We start from the raw sequence: 21,954 nt of genomic DNA on the forward strand, positions 1-21,954 counted from the left end.
TAATGCGTTTCAAATATCAGTTGTAGATCTGGAATAAGGTTTACACTACCATAATTTATCTTTTCATGTTTTGTCTAACTGGAAACATAACATTCTGTACGTGACTATTAATACGGTGTAGTTAGTAATTTGTGAAGGGATGTTATGATTGACTGTAGAAAGATGTTTTGCGCTATGGATAAGAAATATGTAATCATAGCAAAGATCGATAGATACTATACGTATGGAAATATTGTTTCGAAGAAAAGTTAAATTTATAGGGAAATATGGAAGTGTTTTTTTTGCTGGAGAATTTAAGTTAGAAAGAGATCATTCGATTCACCTTTTCTGAACAGTTAATATTGAGCTTCAGGAAACTGACGCAGCGCTCTGATGTGTTTCAGTTGGAGGCTGGAAGATATGTTTGGGAATAATCTCTATGACTTTTTCTCTTTATATTTAAAGTAAGTTTTATTCAGGTCACATAAAGTTAATACTTCTCTGTCATTTGTTGACGAGTACTAAGTTTTATAGCAACCGGTTTTACTTTATATTTCATTATGCAGTAGTATATGAATTCAGTGCGCTATCACTTTTGTGTTTCTTATTATTGTAAAAACAATTTCAAATAATTGCACTGAGTGCGGAAAATGCTAGTATTTTTTTATTTTTTTGGGTTTTTTTTTTTTGTGTGTTTCTCTTTGAAAGTTTTTTTTTTTAGATTTATATGTATAGCATACTTCATACAGTTTCTAACGTTAGTACCGATTGTTGATGCGGAATGGGTATCAACTTATGATGTCTCGCCTTTTAAAAGGTATATTTTTAATTAGTTCGTTCTTTATTTGTTGATTTCTGTTTCAAACATTAAGCAGAAGTTTCTTTTTTGTCTAGGTATATGAAGCACACTATTAAAAATTTTTTGAACTCCTAATAACCACATAGGGTGCTTAGTCTTTTCTTAAAAATAATGAAAGTGCAATTCTTCTTAGCATATTTTTCCGTACCTTGTTAATACTGTACCACATTGTTGTTCTTTTATCTATCGCAGGATCTTACCAGATATATTGGTTACTGTGGATTTAAAGAAACGTTGAATTATATTCCAAATTTCAATACGTGATAATACTTCGACTAGCCTTGTTTTTTTTTTTTTAAGAAAGAGAATTTGAAGCAGGAAATAAGAAAATTGTTTTAAGTCGATTTTGTAAAATATTGACTTCGTACTTTATACAAATCACCGTCTACTTCTAAGAATCTCTTTCTTGTTTCGCTCCTATTTATTTGCTTTAATTTATAAATTCTAATTTTTTAATGGCTACTGAAATGAATTTCTTTTAAGTGCGATAGAAGAATTGACTGATTAGTTCTTCGTCTTCCTTAGTTTTAATTTTCCGTCTCTTCCTTGGTCTTCCATCTTTCTATTAGATGGTCTATTTATTATTATTATTGTAATGGTTTATTTATGATTATTATGCATCAAATTAATAAGTTTTTAACAGAATTAAACTTAATTTTCAGCCCTAAATCATCTTAATAACTCACACAGCTGTTAAGTTACGCAGATTTTTGTTTAAGATCTATATTGTTCCAATTCCAAAATTGTCTTTTGGGACTCAACAGCCTTTGGAAGCTATGAATTTCAGGTTTCTTCCTGATTACCGCTTCCCAGTTTGCTCTATTTATGAAGATAATAAATGTGATGCAACAAATAATGATACGAGATCTAGAGTGAGAAGTCCTAAATTGAACGGTGAAACAGGACAATCAATAGAAAATGCGGCGAAGAATATTGTAAAATACGAATCTACATTCTTTTTGGAGTAAATTTCCTTTTTTTTTTTTTTTTTAATTTCTGTAGAGCAACAATTAAATTGGTTGGACGATCATCAATAGTTGAACTGACTAACTTGAAAAAAATAAAAAGAGCTCAACCTCATTAAAAAACGGAATGGTTTAATACAATCATTAATGGCTCTAAGTTTCCAGTCTTCTCAATTCTTTTATAAAATTGAATGGTTTGAACTTTTCAAGCAAGAATAGGAATAAAAAGAAGGAACCAATATGTCAGTCACCGAATAACAGTCTTAATGTATATCTATCAGTTATTTTGCATACTACATGCTTAGTGAAATTTTAGGAATACAGAAGCAGGAATTGATGCGATTCCATCTGCACAAGAAGCTGATTTAACCATTCCTTTTTCTAGTGAGCAACCTCCAATCGTTACATTTGATGAATGGACTAAAGAAAAGTTAAAAAAAGAAGAGATTAGGAAAGCTGAACAACAGCAGGTTCAGTTTAAAATGCCAATATTTAAGATGTGAAAATGAAGTTTTAAAATTCCTTCAGTTTTCTTCCAGAACAAATGAGTATTTATTTGATGCATAGAAACTTTTCAGAATAACCAGCATAAAGCGGCTGTACACTCGGATATTGGTGAGACTTTGAACATGGATTCCAGTTCAATTTCTACATCAAAAACTGAAGGTACAGCAGGACTTACGCCGCCAAATATGATTTCTCAGGAGGCTACAGCAAGGAACTATGCTTCGAAAGAATGTGGTGCTAAAGTTTTGTTCAGCAATGATGAGGCTGAAAATAAGGTAATCATATTATAACCAATGCATGTTTTCGTAGATATAATTGGAGCTTTATTTCAAGGTAAACTTGCTAGCCACTATACGTAACCAGTGAAGGCAACGTTAGCTGCTTAGGAGTCCAGCTCTGATCCAAGGAATGGATCGGGTCCTGAGACGCAGATCCAAGTACAAGCTGTCAAATAATATAATTTTTGATGCATTGCAGAATGCCATATTGAATGAGAAAGAAGCGGATGATTATATGCGTAATCCTTGTGAACGTGCAGAGCATAAATGGCTTATTATTGAACTTTGTGAAACTATACAGGTGTGAATTCCAATTAAATGGTTTAAATTTACTGATATATGTTAGATTCAACGAAATTTCCCATCCATCGTTTTTTGAAATTTATATGTGTTTTGTTTGCTCCTGATTGTTTGTTTCTTAGTATTTAGAGACTAATTTTCAGCCAACTGTTTTGGAAATAGCAAATTTCGAATTATTCTCATCAGGGCCGCAAAATATAAGAATTTTGGGCAGTGAACGTTATCCTTCAAATGAATGGATGGCTTTAGGTGATTTTGTTGTTGAAAACAATCGTGAAATACAACGGTTTTCAATCACTGCGCGTTCGTATGTCAAATTTTTGCGGGTTAATTTTTTTCAAACGTATGATGCAATCCAATTTTGAATTATAAATTATACTCTTAGTGCTTTTCTATGTATCCCCATGTTGCATCAAATTTTTCATGCAAGAAATTTGCAATTTTAAAATATTTCATCTCGTATCGGTATCTTAAATGAAATTCATAGCAGTTGAATGAAAGAAAAAAAACTTTATTGTAAAGAGGAATATTTCAGTTGGAATTATTGTCACACTATGGTCGCGAACATTACTGTACGCTTAGTTTAGTGCGACTTCTTGGGATTTCAATGGTTGATGAATATGAAGCAGAGGCTGAAGCTGCCGCAATTTCAGACACATCGTTTTCTGTTCCCTTTGTAGGCGTTTGATCTACAAGTTCAAAGCATCAAATAATTTTTGTGTTTTTGAAGGACAGTTGTGACCTGGTTTTCGTTTCGGTTGAAAAAAAGAATGAGGATCTCTTTAAAAAATTTCCTGGACATGGTATCTAATTAATATCTTCTGTAAAAATATGTTTCCAGGAAGTATTAGCAGAAAACAATGTAACAGCGGGGAAGACGGATATTGGTATCCCAACTAATACCGCAAAAGAGGATGTTCCATTAGCGGCTGAAACAGTCGAGGTTTTTTGATTCTTTCATGATTTACTTGACATATGCCATTTAACATTTGTCCTACTCATATTGCAGCTCAATACTAGAGTAAATAAAATTTTATTAAAGAAGAATGAAAGTGTTAACGATTTGCCGCTTGTTAATGCTGTGGTGAATGCAGTTGGCAGTATAGGAATTGGTAATATCAAAGGTGTTCTCGAATCGACTTTTCTATCGAAACGTACTGGAGTTTCTTCACATAATATTACCAGGTCTTGTTATTTCCACTCATATTACAAAAGTTATTCGTCATTATTTGTGCAATCTTGGTATATCTCACCTATCAAATATAAGGCAATATAATTTGCTAAAATATGAAATTCTGTTAAGGCACTGATGAATTTCAGTATCTTGTGTACTATCAGATTGAGTTTTTGTGTTATTGCTCTTGTATTTTGTAGAATCAATATAACCATGGTAGAATTATGCACGAAATGTTCTCCCGACACAATCAGTAATTACGTTTTGTTTTGTCGAGCATTCTTTGGACTTCAATATAGTTTTATTGGCACTGGCAATATTAATGAAGCAAAAAATAAGCAGGTTATTAGAAGGATGTTTTATCATTCATAATATGTATTCTGGCTCTTAGTCTGACCATTTATTGCATCTTTTGAATATCGAACGTAAATTATATTGGGTACTTTTTATATTTTCTTTATTAATCCTTTTTACAGGTTCGTATTCCATCTTTAAAAAATCAGAAGAAAGAAAATCGAACGCGAGTTCTAGAATTTTTCCTTTCTTCCGTTTTGCCAACCGATATTTGTGAGCTGGAATCAGAAAATTTTAAAAATGTCACTTCATATAATGTAACAGAATCGGATAGTATCTCAACAATATCACCTACCATAAATTCACCGATGACTTCAAATTCGTTGAATGGAAAGTTGGGCAGAGGTGAGAAAAAATTTGAACACTCTCTAGATTGATCAACTATTTTATTAGTCTGTGCTTTACACAGCTTAGCTTATTCTGACTTATGGTATACTACTCTTTTTATAATTATGCATGTGTTGTTTTACAGGATTTATGATTCCTGGAGGAGTTATGAGTCATAAAGAGTCGATATTTCTGAAACTGAATAAACGAATCAGTAGTTTGGAATTGAATATGTCTCTCAGCAGTGAATATCTGTCGGAACTGAGTCGACGTTATGTTTTACAAACTAATGAAAGTCGGCGACAGGCTGAATTAATTATTAAACAAGCGGAAGAAGCAGCTATTAATGCCATCAGACCTTCCATTAATGCTCTAAAAATTCAGGTTCTTAATTTCGAAAAGTTCCAAAACAAATAAACTTGATATGTGAAAAAAGCGTAATGATAAGGAAGGAACATTCTTTGCAGATGGATGCTCTTGCAGCCAGCTTGAGAGAACTCAGTGAAACAGTCAGAGCTTTACCACAGGAAATTACTCCAGCACATCATACTATGATAATGAAGCATGTCGCAGGTAGAACTAATGATGCGGATGTATCATTAGCACCTTCTCAAGCACATTTCTATGGTTATCTTGGCGTATGGACGGTATGTTTTGTTTGATTTTTTAAATTCATCTAATTTTATTGCGTGTTATGATATTTTAAAATATTGAAGTAACTTTACTGATCGACTTCCATTATCAGTAGTTGCTGAATATTGTAAATTCAAATATTAACATAGTTTCTGTAAGCAGTTTGCACAAAAGGTCAAATTTACTCCTTGCATATATTCTTGCTATGATTTATTGTATGATTGATTTTACAATTAATACTGAGAAGCTAATTATATTTCAGAGTGGTGAGCTGGTTTGTATCATTGTTTTTATAAACATCTTAACCTTACTCATCCTATTGTTATTACACTATGCTTTTACCATTATTAATCGCAGTGCTGCTGGACAGATAATGGATGAGCAGCTTCAGAAATTTATTCAAGATAATTCCGATGTTCGATCAACCGGTACGTCCAGTTTGGATAGCGAATAACTTGCATTTTCCAATGGATTTTTCATAAGTTATTGATCATGGAAGGATTAATTAATGAAATGAGAGAAAGAATAAATCTATTTCAGTGAATGCATTTCCTGAGCAACAGCTGGTAGAGGAAGTCACATCTTTAACTTGTGACGTGGATAACGTTGTTCAGGTTGAAGTTTTGCGCGACTCTTCGTTGCCACCGCCTAATAAGGCGTGTTTGCTAACGGAAAACGAAACAAAAGAAGAGAATCTTCCTAATATGCCAGGGTTAATGGAATTGATTGATCGACCACCGTCTCAACTTTCAACACGTAGTGAACAGAATCCGTGGCAAACAAGGAAGCGGAAAAATAAAAAACGCAAGAGAAATCGCAAAAGTGAAAATTTAGATGAACCATTGTATGGTTTCAGAGTTCTAGCAAATTTAAGGGTTGAGTAGTTTGAAGTGTAAGTTATTGTGGAATTTTTTCTATTGAGATTTTGAAAATTTCTTTTTAAAAATAAGCAAATAGGTCGGAAGAAATGGAAACTTTTCAAGATACTATGTGACAAGTTAGTCAGAAATGAGAATTGTTGTAGCCTTTCTCATTATTTAGTTTTTCACTCTTTCAGAATTGCTGAAAGAGATTACTGAATTTCTGAAAAAAATTGTTGAAAGAGAATTCCTTCAGCTAATTATGGCACCATCTGCTTTGGTCATCTTACGGGTCTATAAACGTTAAAATTTTAGTGCATATTCTTTATCTTTTCATCTTGATTTAAACAAAATCGTTTTACAGTTCATGACAAATTGTTGCCCATTCTTGCCGATTTTTAAAATTTGGGAAAAAGTGAAGGATTTTTTTTTATGTTTGAATTTGTTTCCAGTTAGGTAGTAGTAGTCAGTTAGGTAGTGTATTTTTTAATTCGAATGATTTTAATTTATTTTCACCATTTCATATTGATTATGAATTAGTGCAGAACTGTTTGCTTGAATTTATTGTCCTGTTTTGCGATTAATATATAAATTGCTTTGCTTATTAAATACAAGATTTTGAGCTTCTGTCTTATTTTCTTGCATTTCTTTCCTTCTTAAATTCTTGTTGTTCCTATTTTCCTTTTTGAGAGCAGTTGACTTATCCTTGCATATTTCTTTAAATTATTCAATAAGGAGAATTTATTTCTGATCTATCTGAAATAATGTATAGTATCACGGAAAACTAGTTAAAGATTATTCAAGTTAAAATGCTATTAAATTGCATGCAAATTTATTCTGGAACATCAAGTATTACTGAAAGGAGGAATCATTATGGTGCTAGACATAAAATTTTCGAACATAACTTGCAACAACGTATTTATTTGTTTCATATTTCACGTTTCATACGAAATTTTTTATGCATACTTGTCCTCATATCTTCTTCTTTTGGACGGGTCATTGCTTATTTGTTCACTTGTATGCATGTATTCCTGTGTGCATATTTGTATAGTTGAAAATGATTAATTTATGACTTAATTAGTGTTGCTGCCATATCGATGTACATTGATGCATTGATGCACTAACAGTTTGATAGAAAATAAACAATGCCGGACGAAAAATTGCATTATCAAAGTTCCACTTCAAGTCAGTTCATTCATGCTTAATGCTTAATGTTTGTGTTCAATTAATTTCATTCGATGATGAAATGATGCATTTATAGGTTTTTGCAACAAATTTGTTGTAGATGTATACAGTTAGTATTCTAATATACATAATAAGACTGTGACATGTAAAAGTATTTTGTCAACATTTGTGTCAACAACGTCAACGTTTTTAAATCTAAGATATACAATTAGTTTTTTTTTTTTTTTTTTTTTGTTTAGATATTGGCTAGAAATTATTTCACAGATACATCTTCAGCAAAGATCAAGAAAAATTTCGCGGAAATTGAGAATTTTGTCGTATAGTATTATAGCAATTATTTAGGGTGCAAATTTTGTAGACTTATTTATAGTAATGGCAAATTATGGATTAGGCACTTTTGTAACATACGAAATTGATGATGAATTAATGGACTAGGCTCTTTTGGGACATAAAAATTATGGACAAGAATGGATGTTTTGTTACTTCTAAATAATAGAAATAGAAGTTAAATTCTATTTCTATTATTTAAAAGAATCGAGTGAAATGAGCAATAATCGAATTAATGCATTCATTACTAATGTTGTTTTCTAAGAAATAATTTTTGAAAATTCTGGAAGTTTATTTATCTCTTCAAATACTATGATAGGAAATGAATTATGAGTTAAAAAAAAAATTAGTTATCTATTAATAGATTGTTAATTTTTCTAAATGCATATGATTTCCTTTTTGGAATACTATATAGCAAAATTATATTGCAATATTAATTTCATTTCTTTTCATTCGTAAAATTGTTTCATCTTATTAATGCTAACACCTTTTGAGTATAAAAAAAAAAAAAAAAAAAACAATTGATACTACTATCTTTGCTTGATAGAATGTGTTTAATAACTGGATTGATAAAGAAGTGATAATTGATAATCATCATTTATTATCAAAAATTATCACTGTTGTGAGCGGTTGCTCGACTGGAAACTTGATTTGAAGTTTTAAAAAATGGTTGATCCATATAGAATGCGTTATGTATGTTTCAATTGAAAATTCAACTACTTATACTGTTTGATGCCTTCTGATAAATTTCTTAAATTGAGTGAATAAAATGGTTGTGATAGGAGAGAGAATTAAAATTCATTGTTATTGCAAATTTCAATCAAAATTTTTAAAATTTATCTCTAGCATTTACATTTATTTGAGTTAGTAAGAAAGCATTTTATAGAGAAGGCGACCAAAAAAGGTTTGGGAACAGCAAAGTGATATTTATACAGGATTAGAAAAGGTATTTTTGTGATTTATTTTATTGAAAAGATAATTTTGTGATATGTTTTATTTGTTATAATTTGGTGGAAATAATTTCAATTTGCCTTCTTCTAATTTTATAACTTTGCTCCATTTGTCATTCTTTTTTTTTTTTTTTTTCTTTTTACCTTTATCTTTACTTATCTTTAAAAAATTTTGAAAACAAAAAAAAGTTAAAACTGAGCATTTACATATATGTAAACTTGCAGTCCGATCGTGAATCACCTTCATCGGATGCAATCAGTGAGAATATGAAAAGACGAAAAAAAAGGTTCGTAATTAGTATCAAACAGAAATAACTAATAATAGTGAGCAAAAATTTTTGATTTAATTTCCTTCCGGTTGTTAATGATTCATTTTTTTTTTTTTTTTTTGATAATATTTGGATGTATTTCAGATCGGATGAATCCGATAATCCATATCGTCGACTTTATGGTGTTGGCTTTTTAATTTAATAAAGTCAAAATAATTTTCAATTTTGTTAAAATCTATTTTTTTTAAAATTTTTTCCATTTCTAGAAAATCTTTTATAAATAATAATAATTCATTTTATATGATAATTTTTTAGCAATTTAGCAATTAAAGCTATTATTATTATTATTTTTTGCATCCTAAAACAATGATATTGTTATGACTAAAAAATAATCATTAATCTTTCTTGATGAAATAATTTAAGAAAAAAAAAAAAGAATAATTAAAAAGTTGAAAATTTTGAAAATAAACTGAGATATTAGTTATTTGCTTTTCTTTTAATATTAATTGAAAATAATGCATTTTTTTTTTTTTTATCAAATGCAGTCTAAACCATATCAATCATCGAGCGAATTTATTGCACCACCAATAGCTGGAGGGGTATTTTTTTTTTAAATTTTACTTTATAGAATTAAAATTAGCATTAATATATACATATATACATACATACTTATTAAAAAAGGTGTACCAGGTATCCTACACACCATCTAATGTTACCTGCAACTCCTATCATATTGCTCTACTGTACATTTTATAAAGCATAATTTTAATTTAAATTTAATTTAGCCATTACAAGTGCCTAGCATTATATTTGAAATCGAAGAAGAACCAACCAGGACATGGTACTACTGTCGTTGGACAATTTATTGGTTATTATGGTTTATAGCATCTATTTTTGCTTATTTTCTCATTTTTCGACGATATTACTGTTCAATTCTTATGGAATTTTAATTGTATATCTTTATTTTATTTTATAAATTCGCTTTGCATTTTTTTTGCATTTTTTTTTTTTTTACACTTATTCATTTAGTAAATATTCATTCTTAAAGTAGTTAAATTTATTTAAATTATTTCACTTGTATTATTTAAAATATCTATTTATAAATATTCCTGTTGAAAGTACTATTTCAGCAATTGATAAGTATTTAAAAAAAAAAAAAAAAAAAAAAAAAAGATTTTACTATATATTTGTTTGAAATTTCTCAAACAAGTTAATCAATCAATCCCATTTACTATGAGATAAATTGAGTTTTTTTTTTTTTTTTTAAAGAATTAAGTAAACTAGTAATTTAAGTAAATATTCAAAGAGATATACATTAATAATTTAACTTTCTTTAACTTATTTTAATTTTATTTTTATTTTGAATGATTTAGAATGCCTGTAATCTATTCTATGAAAATTTAAACCTATATTGTTGGTAAACAAATATTTTAAAATGTGAAAATGAGAAAAGTATGTCATCACAAATAGAGAACAAATTAAAATAATGATCATTTCATGTTAGATCAATAACCGATGACAGATTTTATAACATTTTACAATTTACAATTATATATCTTCATTTTACATATGAAATTGTACTCCTTTTTTTTTTTTTTTTTGCATTCTCAGAGCTGAATTATTCAATTTTATTTTTGAGTAAAAAATTAATGAAATTAAATCAGTAAATAAGAATTAGAAGGATGGAAATTTCTCACAGTCAAAAAACTTTGCATTTTTTCCTTCATTTGAAAATTGTGAAAATAATAATTAAAAAAAAATGATATTCATTGTGATTTCATTTCCAAAGATTTTCTCCATTTTTCCATTTTCTTATACATCTAATTTTAACTAAAGAATTCGAGAGCGAAAAAACTTGCTGATTTTTCAATTGAAAATTAATAAGAAGTGTTAAAAATCAATTTAGTAATTATTATTCTTCAAAGAAAACATATTATTGAACGAAGTGCTATTATGAAGAAATGATTGACAGCATAACTTCGTTAAACAATGTAACTTTAAATAAAGAATTAAGCAAATTGTAACAACCAGTGCCTGGCACTTTCTCCACATTTCATTTGTTTTTTTTTTTCTTCTAATATTTCTTCAGTTTTTTTTTTTTTTTTTCTAAATTTTTACGTTGTTCCGAAATTTTTTAATATCCTTCATTACTTGCTTGCATATTAAAATTTTATAAAAAAAAACAAGTTTTATATAACAAATCCGCATTAGCTTTAAAATAAAATTTTACTAGCTTTTCATTTTCTTTTTATAGCTAAATTTGAAATTTGATTTAATGAGGACTATATCATTGAGAGAAAAAAAAATTGAAATTAGCAGCAATTAATAATGCACTGAATTTTTTACTTTTCCTCAGAATGTCTTCCTACATCCATCCATCTAATTAGCCCATTCATCTCAATAATCACTCAAAATTTCAAAAAGAAAAATAATAAAAAAAAAAAAAAAAAAAACATGCTTGCGAATCGTTTAAATACTTTAAAAGTTTAAAGTAACATTACCTTCCATCACTATAAGATCTCAGCTGATTTATGCAAAAAATGTTAGCAATACCATGCTAATTATTACAATAACTGAAATTATTTCACCGTATTACAGATAATCTTTTATAAATATTACTTTTCATATTACTATTATAAATAGAATGCAACACATACAAAAGATGCGTAAAAAAGTTTATTCAATGTTTAAGTTGAAGGAATTTAATTAAAAGATTTATATATATATACATGTGATTAGGATGTGTATGTATAAGATTGCAACCAAAAATATAATTGATCAAATATTGTATTATTGTATCAGCTGAAGAATACATCAATTCAGGGAATTATTTCATGGACAATAAAAATTAGCAAATAAAAAAGAAAGAAAAAGACAGCACCCAATCTGCTAATTCTTGTTATATTTTCATAATAATAATAATAATAATAATGGAATTCATCAGCAGATCATAGGCAAGAGATTTATGAAAAGGAAATTAAATTGATATCAAATTTTATTTAATGAAATCCAAGAATAAGTTAGACTTTCATATTCCTAAAATTTGCAACATTACTTAAATGATTGGAAAGGATATCAATTCTATCAATCGGGTATTTATTAGCTTTGCTTTTATCTCTTTGTTAGAGAAGCACAAAAGACGAAAGTGATTTACTAACTTCTCAGATTTTTAATGAGGTCAAGAATTCGCAAAATTCAAATGAAAAAGACAAGGCGATGCATATTTTATTTTTAACTAAATTTCTTAAAGACTCGGTTTCTGGTAAAGAGAATGAATAAAGATGATCGGAAGTGTGTTGTCCAATATGATTGAGAGAGAAAAGAAAAGCCAACGAAGAAAATATTGGTATGTGTACGTACACCTGCATAAGACTGTCAATGCAACTTTCCGGAATTTAAGAAAACTTAAATTTACTGTCCTTAAATAAGTGACTTAAAATACCATCCCTTATCTTTCAGTAAATTAGACAAGAATATACTACTTTTCATGAAGCATACAATCACTTCTTCAAAGTCTCAATATGACTAGTAAGAAAGAAATATAGCACAAGTTTCCCTGCTAACTTTTTCTGCACATTCAATTAATCAAAACTGCATTTTTTTTTTTTTTTTTGATCCATCTTCGATCCAATATAAAAGCTCAATCTGATCTGTTGTTTACTATAACTTATAGATGCTCAATACTCTAACTCTATTATAACTCATAGATGCCACCGGGTAGTATTTAGAAACGGAATTCTACAGCTGCAAATATAACCCAAAACAAGCGTGGTGATTACCTTCCTCATAAAATATTCAGAATAAATGAAGAGTAATGCAACAACCAAATAAACTTTGGGCAAAAATGCGATGATAAACAAGAAAGTAAAAATTTCCCTTTATTTTTAAAGACTCAAAAACAATTGAGGAGGGCAACACATCACAGCAAGCAAGAGAGCATCATTTTCAAGAGAATCTCGGAAGACCACATATATTCATATATAATTATATACTCGTACATTATTTGGTTAACAATGAGAGAGCGAACGAATAACGAAAAAAAAAAAGAAAAAAAAAAACAGCCTCCCCAAATTTTGCCATAATTCGCACTCTTTTTTTCAAGACTTCAAAACATCTACTTTGGCTAATAATATTAAGAATACAATTGGCTGATTGGTGGCATGATTAAAATGATAAAGTATTGTACAGATTGAGAAGCTCGAGACCAAAAAAGGGATAAACAGGTACTAGAACGAAACCATTCATGCTTATGGATATTAAATATGTAATGATTATGGGAAATATTAACAGCAGCATCTGCATCAGCGAATTGTAGTTTTAAGTTCGTTAAAAAGTGACCTGAGAAAAAATAAAGAGCAGAGAAGGCGGCCTACCGAAATGGGAAGTAGGTCCAAAAAGGCTTGAGAAAATGATTGCAAAAAAAGCTTCACGAAGAAAAATTTGCGTAGTATGCCGAAACAACTGTTAAAAAAAAAAAAGACACAGATACATTTCCCTACCTTATCTTTTTCAGATCTATAACGATTAAAACAAACGCAAAGTTATGCAATTTCAAAAATCCCGTGCTTAATTCTAAAACAGAATTGAGCTCAATAAAAGCAGTGAACCGACATAAACAATACCCAATGAATGAGCTATATTGCACCTACTGCAAAATTTGGCATCAATGAGATAGACCCCAAGGAAACACAGAAGCGAGATCATTTGCAACTTTTTTCTTTTGTATGTAAAAGGAGAGAAAAAGATGACAAACAACCTGCAATGAAAAGATTGGAAAACAGTAAGGACAGTATATTAGAAAAGAATGAAATTGTGACGAGAAAAGACGTTCGGGAATTAATAGCAATAGCAGTAATAATAATAATAATATTAATAATGGCGAAGTAACGATGAGCACTTGCTGATGGAGTTGTTTCTGCTAATCATAGCTGATAATGACAAATGGTAACCATATCAGGAAAAAAGGATGATAGCAATTAATGCTTAGTTGATCAATTAATAGTGATATATATATAAACACACACACACACAATAATGATATAATAAAAAAATGGGAAAGAAAAAATTAAATTAATTGTACGCTGAGAATAAAAACGGCGTAAACGACTAAGAATACCCGAAGTAACGAGAACCGATATTTTCCTCTTTGACAAAAAAAAAAATGGAAATGCGAGGCAACCACAGAACAATAGCTTTCAGTGATCAGCAGCAGTACTAATCTTGCTGCTCAAAATGCTCTTTTTCTTGAGTTTTGAGAAAGAATATTTTCAGAAAATTGAACTTTAGAAAAAACTCTTGTTGCAATGGCACTTTCTTATTCTGTTGGAACTTAAATAATGACTGAATGAAAGCTACCGTACATGCGAATATGGAATAAATGTTGATAGTAAGCATTTAGTACGGAAGCATGAATTAACATCCCGAATACGTTTAGAATTTAGATAAAAAAGACAACATGAAATGCTTTATAAAGTGACAGTAGAGTGTAAATAAGAGAGAACTATTGGTTACTTATGCCATAAATATAAAAATATAGATAAGATATCCCGAGATTTTTGACAAAGCTATTAATGGGTAAATAACTGTATAACACCACGACATTAAAGACCCTACAGTGAATGCAGTAAGTGGAGGCTACTGTACCGGAATGGGCACTACATGTACTGAACGTACACACAAGCTTATGCTATGAGCAAATGTTGCAGTAAATAGCCTAATCTAACAAATATTGACAAACTACAATGCATATGAAGCAGATGACACCAAAAGATTCGGTTCAGTCAACAAACTTGGCCAAAAGTCATTCTAATTTTGCTTGAAAAAAAAAATGTAAACTTTTGCCCGAACATTACTAATATGCACAAACCATGATCATAAGTCAGCTAAAAGATGAAAACAAACTCAAAAATATATTTCCAAACCGCAAATTTACAATTTTGAGAAACTTGGAGTGTACCGAACCGATCCTGTTTCCCTGACATATACATACCACGACAATGCACAGAAGCACTCCTCGTACTTCGAGTGAGCTTTAGCTGAGCAGAATGAATGGAAACATATATGGAGCTTTTGGAAATTTAAGAGCCAAAGGCTGAGGAAAGGAAAGGAAGAAAAAACAAAACACAAGTACGTCTCAAACAACGTGATTACCATATAAAATTCCTCCAAAAACTCCTCTCAACAAGAAAGTTCACAACAGCTACACATAGTGAACATTATCAATGAGCTTGGAATCAAAAAATATGCACGAGTTTGAAAATATCAACAATGGATCAACTGAACTACAACATACGGATATTTAATGATACAAAAATGAAAAAAGGAAGGAATTATCACGATATAACTAATGCGCTTATCCTAATTAAATGATGAAAAAACACGTACGAAAGAGATAATTTGATGTAATACAATAAGAATCAATCAAGACATCGACATAAATGACCCATGAGAACTGAAGGAAAGACACAAAGAATATTTAGATTAGTTTTCATGTTACTAAATAAATTCATTAAAAATAGAATTACTCCGTACCTCTTTCTGGTAAATGAGAACTTATTTACTGTATACACTCTTGCGCTTACACCATTACTACCATCAGTAAGTATATCAGCACCAAAGTCAGGAATATAAATATTTTGTGCAGTAAAGCTGCTTCATCTTTCACCTCGGTACTTTTTTGAAAATCCACTAAATGTAGCATAAAAAAATGGCTGTAAAGTTATCATAATGCACAAGGTGATGGAGGTGTTACGTGCAATTTCTTTAAGGAAAATATAGAAGACGAAAAGGGACATGCGCGCATTCATCTAATTAAAAAAAATGAGAAATCGCTGAATTAGAGATAGCATTATACATATGATTATTTAGGACTAACAAAAAAGAAAAATGAAAATATAAGTTCCATTACGCATGAATTGAGCTGCACGCGCACCGTGAGGTTGGTTTCTGTCGAAAATTTCATGATAAATAATGAAAAAGGCAGGTATAGCGATGCATGCGTGCCTTGCTGACTAGTCAGTGTTTCATATCTATTATTACATTGAAAACAGTTTCTGTTGCTCAACACGTACAGCAACATCCAGAATACTATCACCAAAACGAGGAGAAGTTGTCGTTGTTGCAGCTGGTTGCGGCTGCGGTGGATGCATTCGCTGACTTTCAGCTAAATTCGTTGCTGGCTGCAAAAATCTGCTCAATCTTTAAATTTATTTGCTTACAAAACTAATTTTAAAACAAATCGCCAGTTTCCCTTTAACAGTTTCCATGCTTTCAATTTAATTTCATACCGGTTTCTATTTATTTCGCACCTACTTACTGCATTTACTGTGGTATGAGTAATCCGGAGTACATTATCAAATTTTATGGAAATCAACACATATGCTTTTCATATTCTCATATCTGTACTTCTATGCATGATAAATACTACATTATACGTAAATAGAAACTACCTTAACACATTCTCCATATGCAAACATTTCGGTAAAAGACCTACCCTTACACCGATAGCATCGGAGTTTCCACGTATGCGTTCACGAATTGTTGAAATTTCCGTTTTAGTTGCAGCAATTTCAATTACTAGTCGACTGTATTCTGATCGCTGCTCGGATGTCATGAGATCTGTCGGCGTATCCATCCTCCCATTTCCACCTTCAGGGTCGTTATTCTCAAAATTCAATATTAAATGCAAAACCACGGCCGTGTTCTAATTCAGTCGAACTAACAAGAATATTTGTTTAGAAAGAAGCTTACAATTTTAACGGCGTTCATAAGACGAGCTAAGTCATTTTCTGCCTGTTCCAGTACCGGAATGCGACTGAGAAGCGTGCGCATCTCTGAGAGCGCCTCATTCGGAAGTGGCTTACTGAGAAGTGAAACATCAATCAGTCCTAAACTACTTTGTTTTAATAATATAAAATCACGGTCATTTCAATTATCATTTCTTCAATGCCCTAATCCACAGTAAACCAGCTTATAGTACCTTTCGCAACAGCCTGACGTAGCTGTTCAACAATTTGTTGCGTTGAAGCAGGCATAGTTGCATTACCCATACCATCTGGCGGTATCCAACCACTCTCCAGTGATGGAGGTTGATGTTCAGATAGAATTTCCCAAAGAGTTGGAATAGTTGTTGATTTCGCAGTTCCTGAAGCCGAACGATTACCCCATCCTAAACGAGCAGTTTCAAAAAATATTCCCAGAAAAAAGTCTGAAATCACTCAGTTCAAATGCAACCTGAATACCTGGCGAGTAAAATGATCCTCAGCCATCAGGTTCTCAGGATAATTAAACGGCACAATAAACCTTTTAATGCACCCCGAAAAGCATATAATACCAATCCAAAACAATCCACGATGTATAAGCAACCAGATTTATAACAAACCTGATGAAGCCGTGACAGCAATTGCTTGCGCGCTTCTAGCTGGCCACGCTGGAAGAGAATTCGCCGAGATCGGTGCAGCATTATTATTCGATGATTTTGAAGGAAGATCGCCCCAACCAAGAGGAACGATTACACGAACGCCTGAAATGAAATATATTTTCTTGAGGCGAATAGAATAAGCACGACCAAACAAAAACATCGAAATACTATTATAAAGGACAATTCTGAAAGCCAAACTTACCGCTTTCGTTATCTGAGTTGTCGTATTCTTTTCCGACTGGTATAATCCATCGTTTGATTTCTTCTGAAAGATTAAACTGACAACACTGTTATCAATAAATTCAATAAAGTGCAGTCATATGATAAGTAAAAAAGACAAACTTTGTTGCTTCTCAGGATCACCCCATGCAGCAGTACCAGTATCTCGTTGCCATTTACGTACTTCACCTTCTGGATCCTGCCAGACAGCATTCTCTCCCATGAACTGTTAAATAGCAGCGATAAGATTTAAAATTCTGTATACGGCACAAGCAAGTATAAACAGAACGATGAAATGAGGATGTGTCGTTTCAAAAACGAAAAATCAGTGGAAAAACACCAACCGAATCAGATTTGGAGACTTGTGAATACGAATTGAAAGTATTGGGAGGAGGTGAACGATTCACAAAGTTTTGTGCAAATTGTGGTTTTGGTACAACAGGCACTGCCGTTACTGTTGCACCATTGCTACCTGCTGAAGGATTCCATTGTGTCAACCCATTTGGCATCTAAAATGATAAAATGTTTAGTCAATTAATTATTATGTCCTTCATCAAATTTGATTAAGTCACAATTTTCAGTCTTCAAGATAAATCAAAACAGAGCGCGATGAAACTGAGTGTTTCTAAAACAACAATGAACCTTTCAAAATATATTTTGAAATACATTTCAAGAAGAAATTCCATAAAACACTTTAACTTCCTAATACATCCAGCTTTCCGGATTTTGCAAAAGTCAGTGGTAGCGCTTCCTTAATGACATTTGACATAATGAAGATGGAAGAAATCTTACAGTGTACTCGACAGTAGGTGGCGGGAGATACATTCCATTGACTGTATTGTTTACAGCTGGTGTGCCACCCCAAACATTTTGCAGCCGACTTCGTTGCGGTGGTGGAATTGCAGACGGTGGCACTGGCGGCTGTACTGGCTCATTCATCGGACGCTGCACCCAATTTCCCATCACAGCGTTACTTTCGAATGGTGGACCACTGAATCGTGTGGGCAGAGGAAAAACGTTACCACGTGGTGCATTTTGCTGCCAGCCTATAAATAGACCAAAAATAACTGTCTTCATTTAACTCGACTAGTCTTTCATGTATTTACATGTAGCATAAGTAGCTGGTAGGCGACGCATTTTCCTATGGAAGTGGATAAAGATGAATAAGATTAAAAAACACATTATTTCAAATGCTTACTTGCAGCATAAGCAGGTGGTGGCGGAGCTGTTGGAAATACTGGAGGACGCTGAGCACCACCCCAAACTTGCTCTTCATTCGGCCATAATTTATTCTGAGTCAAACCACCACAAAATGGTACTGCTGCTCGTACTGTTTGTGACTGCGTAGACATATCCCAATTTCGTTGTTCTAAAATACTCCCAAAACGTATAATGAGGTACAGAGGAAGCCTTTATTAGCTCCAGCAGTAAGGAATTTCAATAAAACAGTAAGACGAACAATGAAGTACCAACCAATTTCAGGTTGCGACCATCCACTTGTTGTGCCACAACTAGCAAAAGATGGAGGAAAATGGCTAGTTCCTGTAATTAATATTGCAATTAATATGGTATCTTCTTCCAGTCACTCTTGAAACCAAACAACTTGAAAATTTAAGGCTAGCTGATATAATATTCTTGTCCATATATATCTGAATGACGACACTTAGGACTACAATTGTTTCAATATACCATTATTAAACATGACAAATTTTTGAAACAGAACATATAAAAAGAAGAATCAATCGTCCATTATTCTTCGTTGGTTTGTCACTGATATTTTGGGAGATTAAAAAGGGCAGAACCAAACCTGATTTAGTGCATAAAATCGGAGGTCAAAAACTACATTTAAAACAAACCACTTAATGGTTCCTGTTCTAAGGAAAACTGGTTGAGAGGCGTTGCTTGCCAGATACCCAATGCTTCATTGATGTTTGCTTCTGAAATATGTTTAATATTCTAGAAAAATATGGCCAGCAATCGCTTTTTAATTTTCCAATTTATTGACTTCAAATAGCTCAGGAAATTAATGCAACTGAAATGAAACTTCACCTAATGATTTTGGCTCTTGCCAGACAACTTTCGCATTACTATTACGAAAAGCCGGTGGTACAATTGATCGCATATGCTCATCGAATGCTGCATTATTACTGTAATCACTAACACCACCCCAACGATTCTGCAAAAAAGATGCTTCTTCAGACAAATGCACATCTGGTATGTTTACAAAATGATTTCAGTCAGCACTTGAATGAAAGCTACTAAAATACATTACAGAAGAACAACTACCAAAGATTAACTGTAATAACTTGGTGAATCAGCTTGCAATAAAAACCAGGTAAATTACGATATGATTTCCTCTTCCACTTCTAGATCATTTATTAACAATAATTACCTGCTGTTGTTCAATGCTCCACGAATTCAGCGAAGCTGTTTCAGCTTGTGTACTATCAACTGGAGCCCACATGAGGCCACTTCCTTTTACTTCTCTACGACCTCTCGTTAATGAATGTGGTTAGTTCCTGAATACACACGTACTTATATGTCCCACTAATAATATTTATGATGGATCTCGCGGCGCGGCGAAGAAAACATATTTTTGTAAACACTGCAACTATATCAAAAATAAAAGAATAAACCAGAGCAACTTTGTTAAACAAGTTTTGTATCCCTAAAATACGGAATTTAGTTTCTCAACATTAGCACGTATTTATATTATGTTGAAAAACTTACTTCTTTCTATACATTTAACTGAATAATTTTTAGTACAAGAAACATAAGTTGCGACATAATTATTACAGCATACCAACCAAAAATCAAAGAAATCATCAAGCCGAACTTATTTTCTACGCAGATAAAATGTTTCATATGATTACAGAAGCTAGTGTTGCGGGTTTGTATTCTGCAATTTCACTTATTTCATATTCCACATCATGCCGTGAAATTGCTGACACACTGGCAGCTGATAATTTAGAGGATACATCTAAACTTCAATCTAAAAAATCTAAACCCCCAAGATTTATCTGTGTAATCATTAGCTTTATGGCTATCATATCAGCAACTGGTCTACTTCACTAATATAGTGATAATTATACCTTGCTTTTATAGTGATAATTATAGACCTTAATTTACCGTTTATTTCAAATTTCATAATGCGTTTAAGCATAGAAAGTGGCTGACCATATACACCTTTTAAATGCCTTAGAAATTTGATTTATTATTACTTCGTTTCAGTAACTATGCACAATTTTCCATCATTGCAATTAATTCGCCGCATTAACAGACTCTGTGTCATAAGATTAAAGAAATCAAATCAAACACAATAAAGCAAAACTCATTTGCAATAAGTAGACATATTTTAGCAGCAAAAACGATTAGGAACTTCTTTAAAAATAAACTATTACAAATTTATTACGGAACTGAATAAGTTGTATCGTTTGATTTTAGTGGTGACAAAAACTAATTGATAATTTTGCATAAGAAACACAAAAGGATGCACTATCTCATATATCTAATCAATTCCACATGGCACTTACAAAGCGTCTTTTCCTATCACTATACTAGAGCAATGGTATACGAAAGAAACAAAGTAACGGTAACCGCTTTTGCAACCAATTAAGAAACTGCTCAATGTGACCCGTTGCCAAACGATCTAAATCACCATATGCTACAATAGCACATTAAATAAATAGGAATCTTACATCTTTCCGTAAATCATTTTGAAGAAAATCAATGCTCTGATATCAAAACATTTCATTACTAACAGTCCTATTTTTACTTTCCTATTGCTATTCATAAGTTCTAAGCTTATGAATAGCAATAGTATAAAAAGAGATAATTCATAAGGATGTATTTATCACACACATTGTTTACACAAAGTATGATACACAAGAATGAAGCGCAAAGATGTCTTTTCCTAAAAGAGCAAAAACATCCCAGATATCAGATAACTTTATCATTTTAATACTTGTCCCAAAATATTATAAGCTAATGAAGCAGCAGCTAGCCAAGGCCAAGTTAGATGTACTCTGAAACAGTTGATCTTGTCGAGAGAGAGGGAGAGAGAGTGAGAGTGATGTGCACCACAATGAACAACAAATGAAAGGAATAATAAGTGCGCCTCAAACATGGACCATGCGATCATCACCATCTCAAATGGTAGTTAGTCTAAAGTGATGAGAAGAACCGAATCGTACGTAACACCGAAGAGATGGCCTAAGCATAAACAGATGGGTAGGTAGATAGATAGATAGATAGGTAGGTAGGCAGGGGAGAAGGTAGACATGCAAGAAACATGCCCCAGGATAGGCAAACATGATGGGATCAGTGCTATAGAGCATAAGCAATAACAG

At 31.7% G+C, this 21,954-nt stretch overlaps 3 protein-coding genes across 5 annotated transcripts; 2 read left to right on the top strand and 1 right to left on the bottom strand.

The window, feature by feature from the left end:
* Positions 1-399: 399 nt before the first annotated feature.
* On the top strand, positions 400-6,260 carry Bma-suco-1.1 (uncharacterized protein; the record flags this gene model as incomplete). The annotated part of the gene is made up of 16 exons (XM_043075744.1): positions 400-443; positions 701-796; positions 1,626-1,802; positions 2,120-2,273; positions 2,382-2,585; positions 2,788-2,889; positions 3,032-3,214; positions 3,424-3,564; positions 3,730-3,831; positions 3,931-4,073; positions 4,263-4,404; positions 4,539-4,761; positions 4,889-5,127; positions 5,211-5,390; positions 5,639-5,804; positions 5,917-6,260. 16 exons carry the CDS (start codon positions 400-402, stop codon positions 6,258-6,260), a joined length of 2,640 nt encoding a protein of 879 aa, XP_042931678.1.
* Positions 6,261-8,414: 2,154 nt separating this feature from the next.
* Bm8124 (Uncharacterized protein) lies at positions 8,415-9,917 on the top strand (the record flags this gene model as incomplete). The annotated part of the gene is made up of 6 exons (XM_043075745.1): positions 8,415-8,441; positions 8,635-8,694; positions 8,924-8,985; positions 9,112-9,151; positions 9,513-9,566; positions 9,753-9,917. 6 exons carry the CDS (start codon positions 8,415-8,417, stop codon positions 9,915-9,917), a joined length of 408 nt encoding a protein of 135 aa, XP_042931679.1.
* Positions 9,918-16,001: 6,084 nt separating this feature from the next.
* On the bottom strand, positions 16,002-20,069 carry Bm8125 (Uncharacterized protein; the record flags this gene model as incomplete). 3 transcript variants are annotated; one of them, XM_043075746.1, is made up of 14 exons in its annotated part: positions 16,002-16,145; positions 16,460-16,630; positions 16,717-16,853; positions 16,946-17,110; positions 17,348-17,488; positions 17,589-17,651; positions 17,729-17,831; positions 17,950-18,114; positions 18,398-18,651; positions 18,804-18,974; positions 19,079-19,147; positions 19,462-19,542; positions 19,655-19,781; positions 19,998-20,069. In XM_043075746.1, 14 exons carry the CDS (start codon positions 20,067-20,069, stop codon positions 16,002-16,004), a joined length of 1,863 nt encoding a protein of 620 aa, XP_042931680.1. The 3 variants fall into 3 exon arrangements, with proteins under 3 accessions (XP_042931680.1, XP_001894288.1, XP_042931681.1); XM_001894253.1 differs by having other exon boundaries at positions 16,946-17,134; XM_043075747.1 differs by lacking the exons at positions 19,079-19,147; positions 19,462-19,542; positions 19,655-19,781; positions 19,998-20,069 and having other exon boundaries at positions 16,946-17,134; positions 18,804-18,957.
* Positions 20,070-21,954: the final 1,885 nt, after the last annotated feature.

Source organism: Brugia malayi (assembly GCF_000002995.4).
Source record: "Brugia malayi strain FR3 genome assembly, contig: Bm_v4_ChrX_scaffold_001, whole genome shotgun sequence".
NCBI lineage: Eukaryota > Metazoa > Nematoda > Chromadorea > Rhabditida > Onchocercidae > Brugia > Brugia malayi.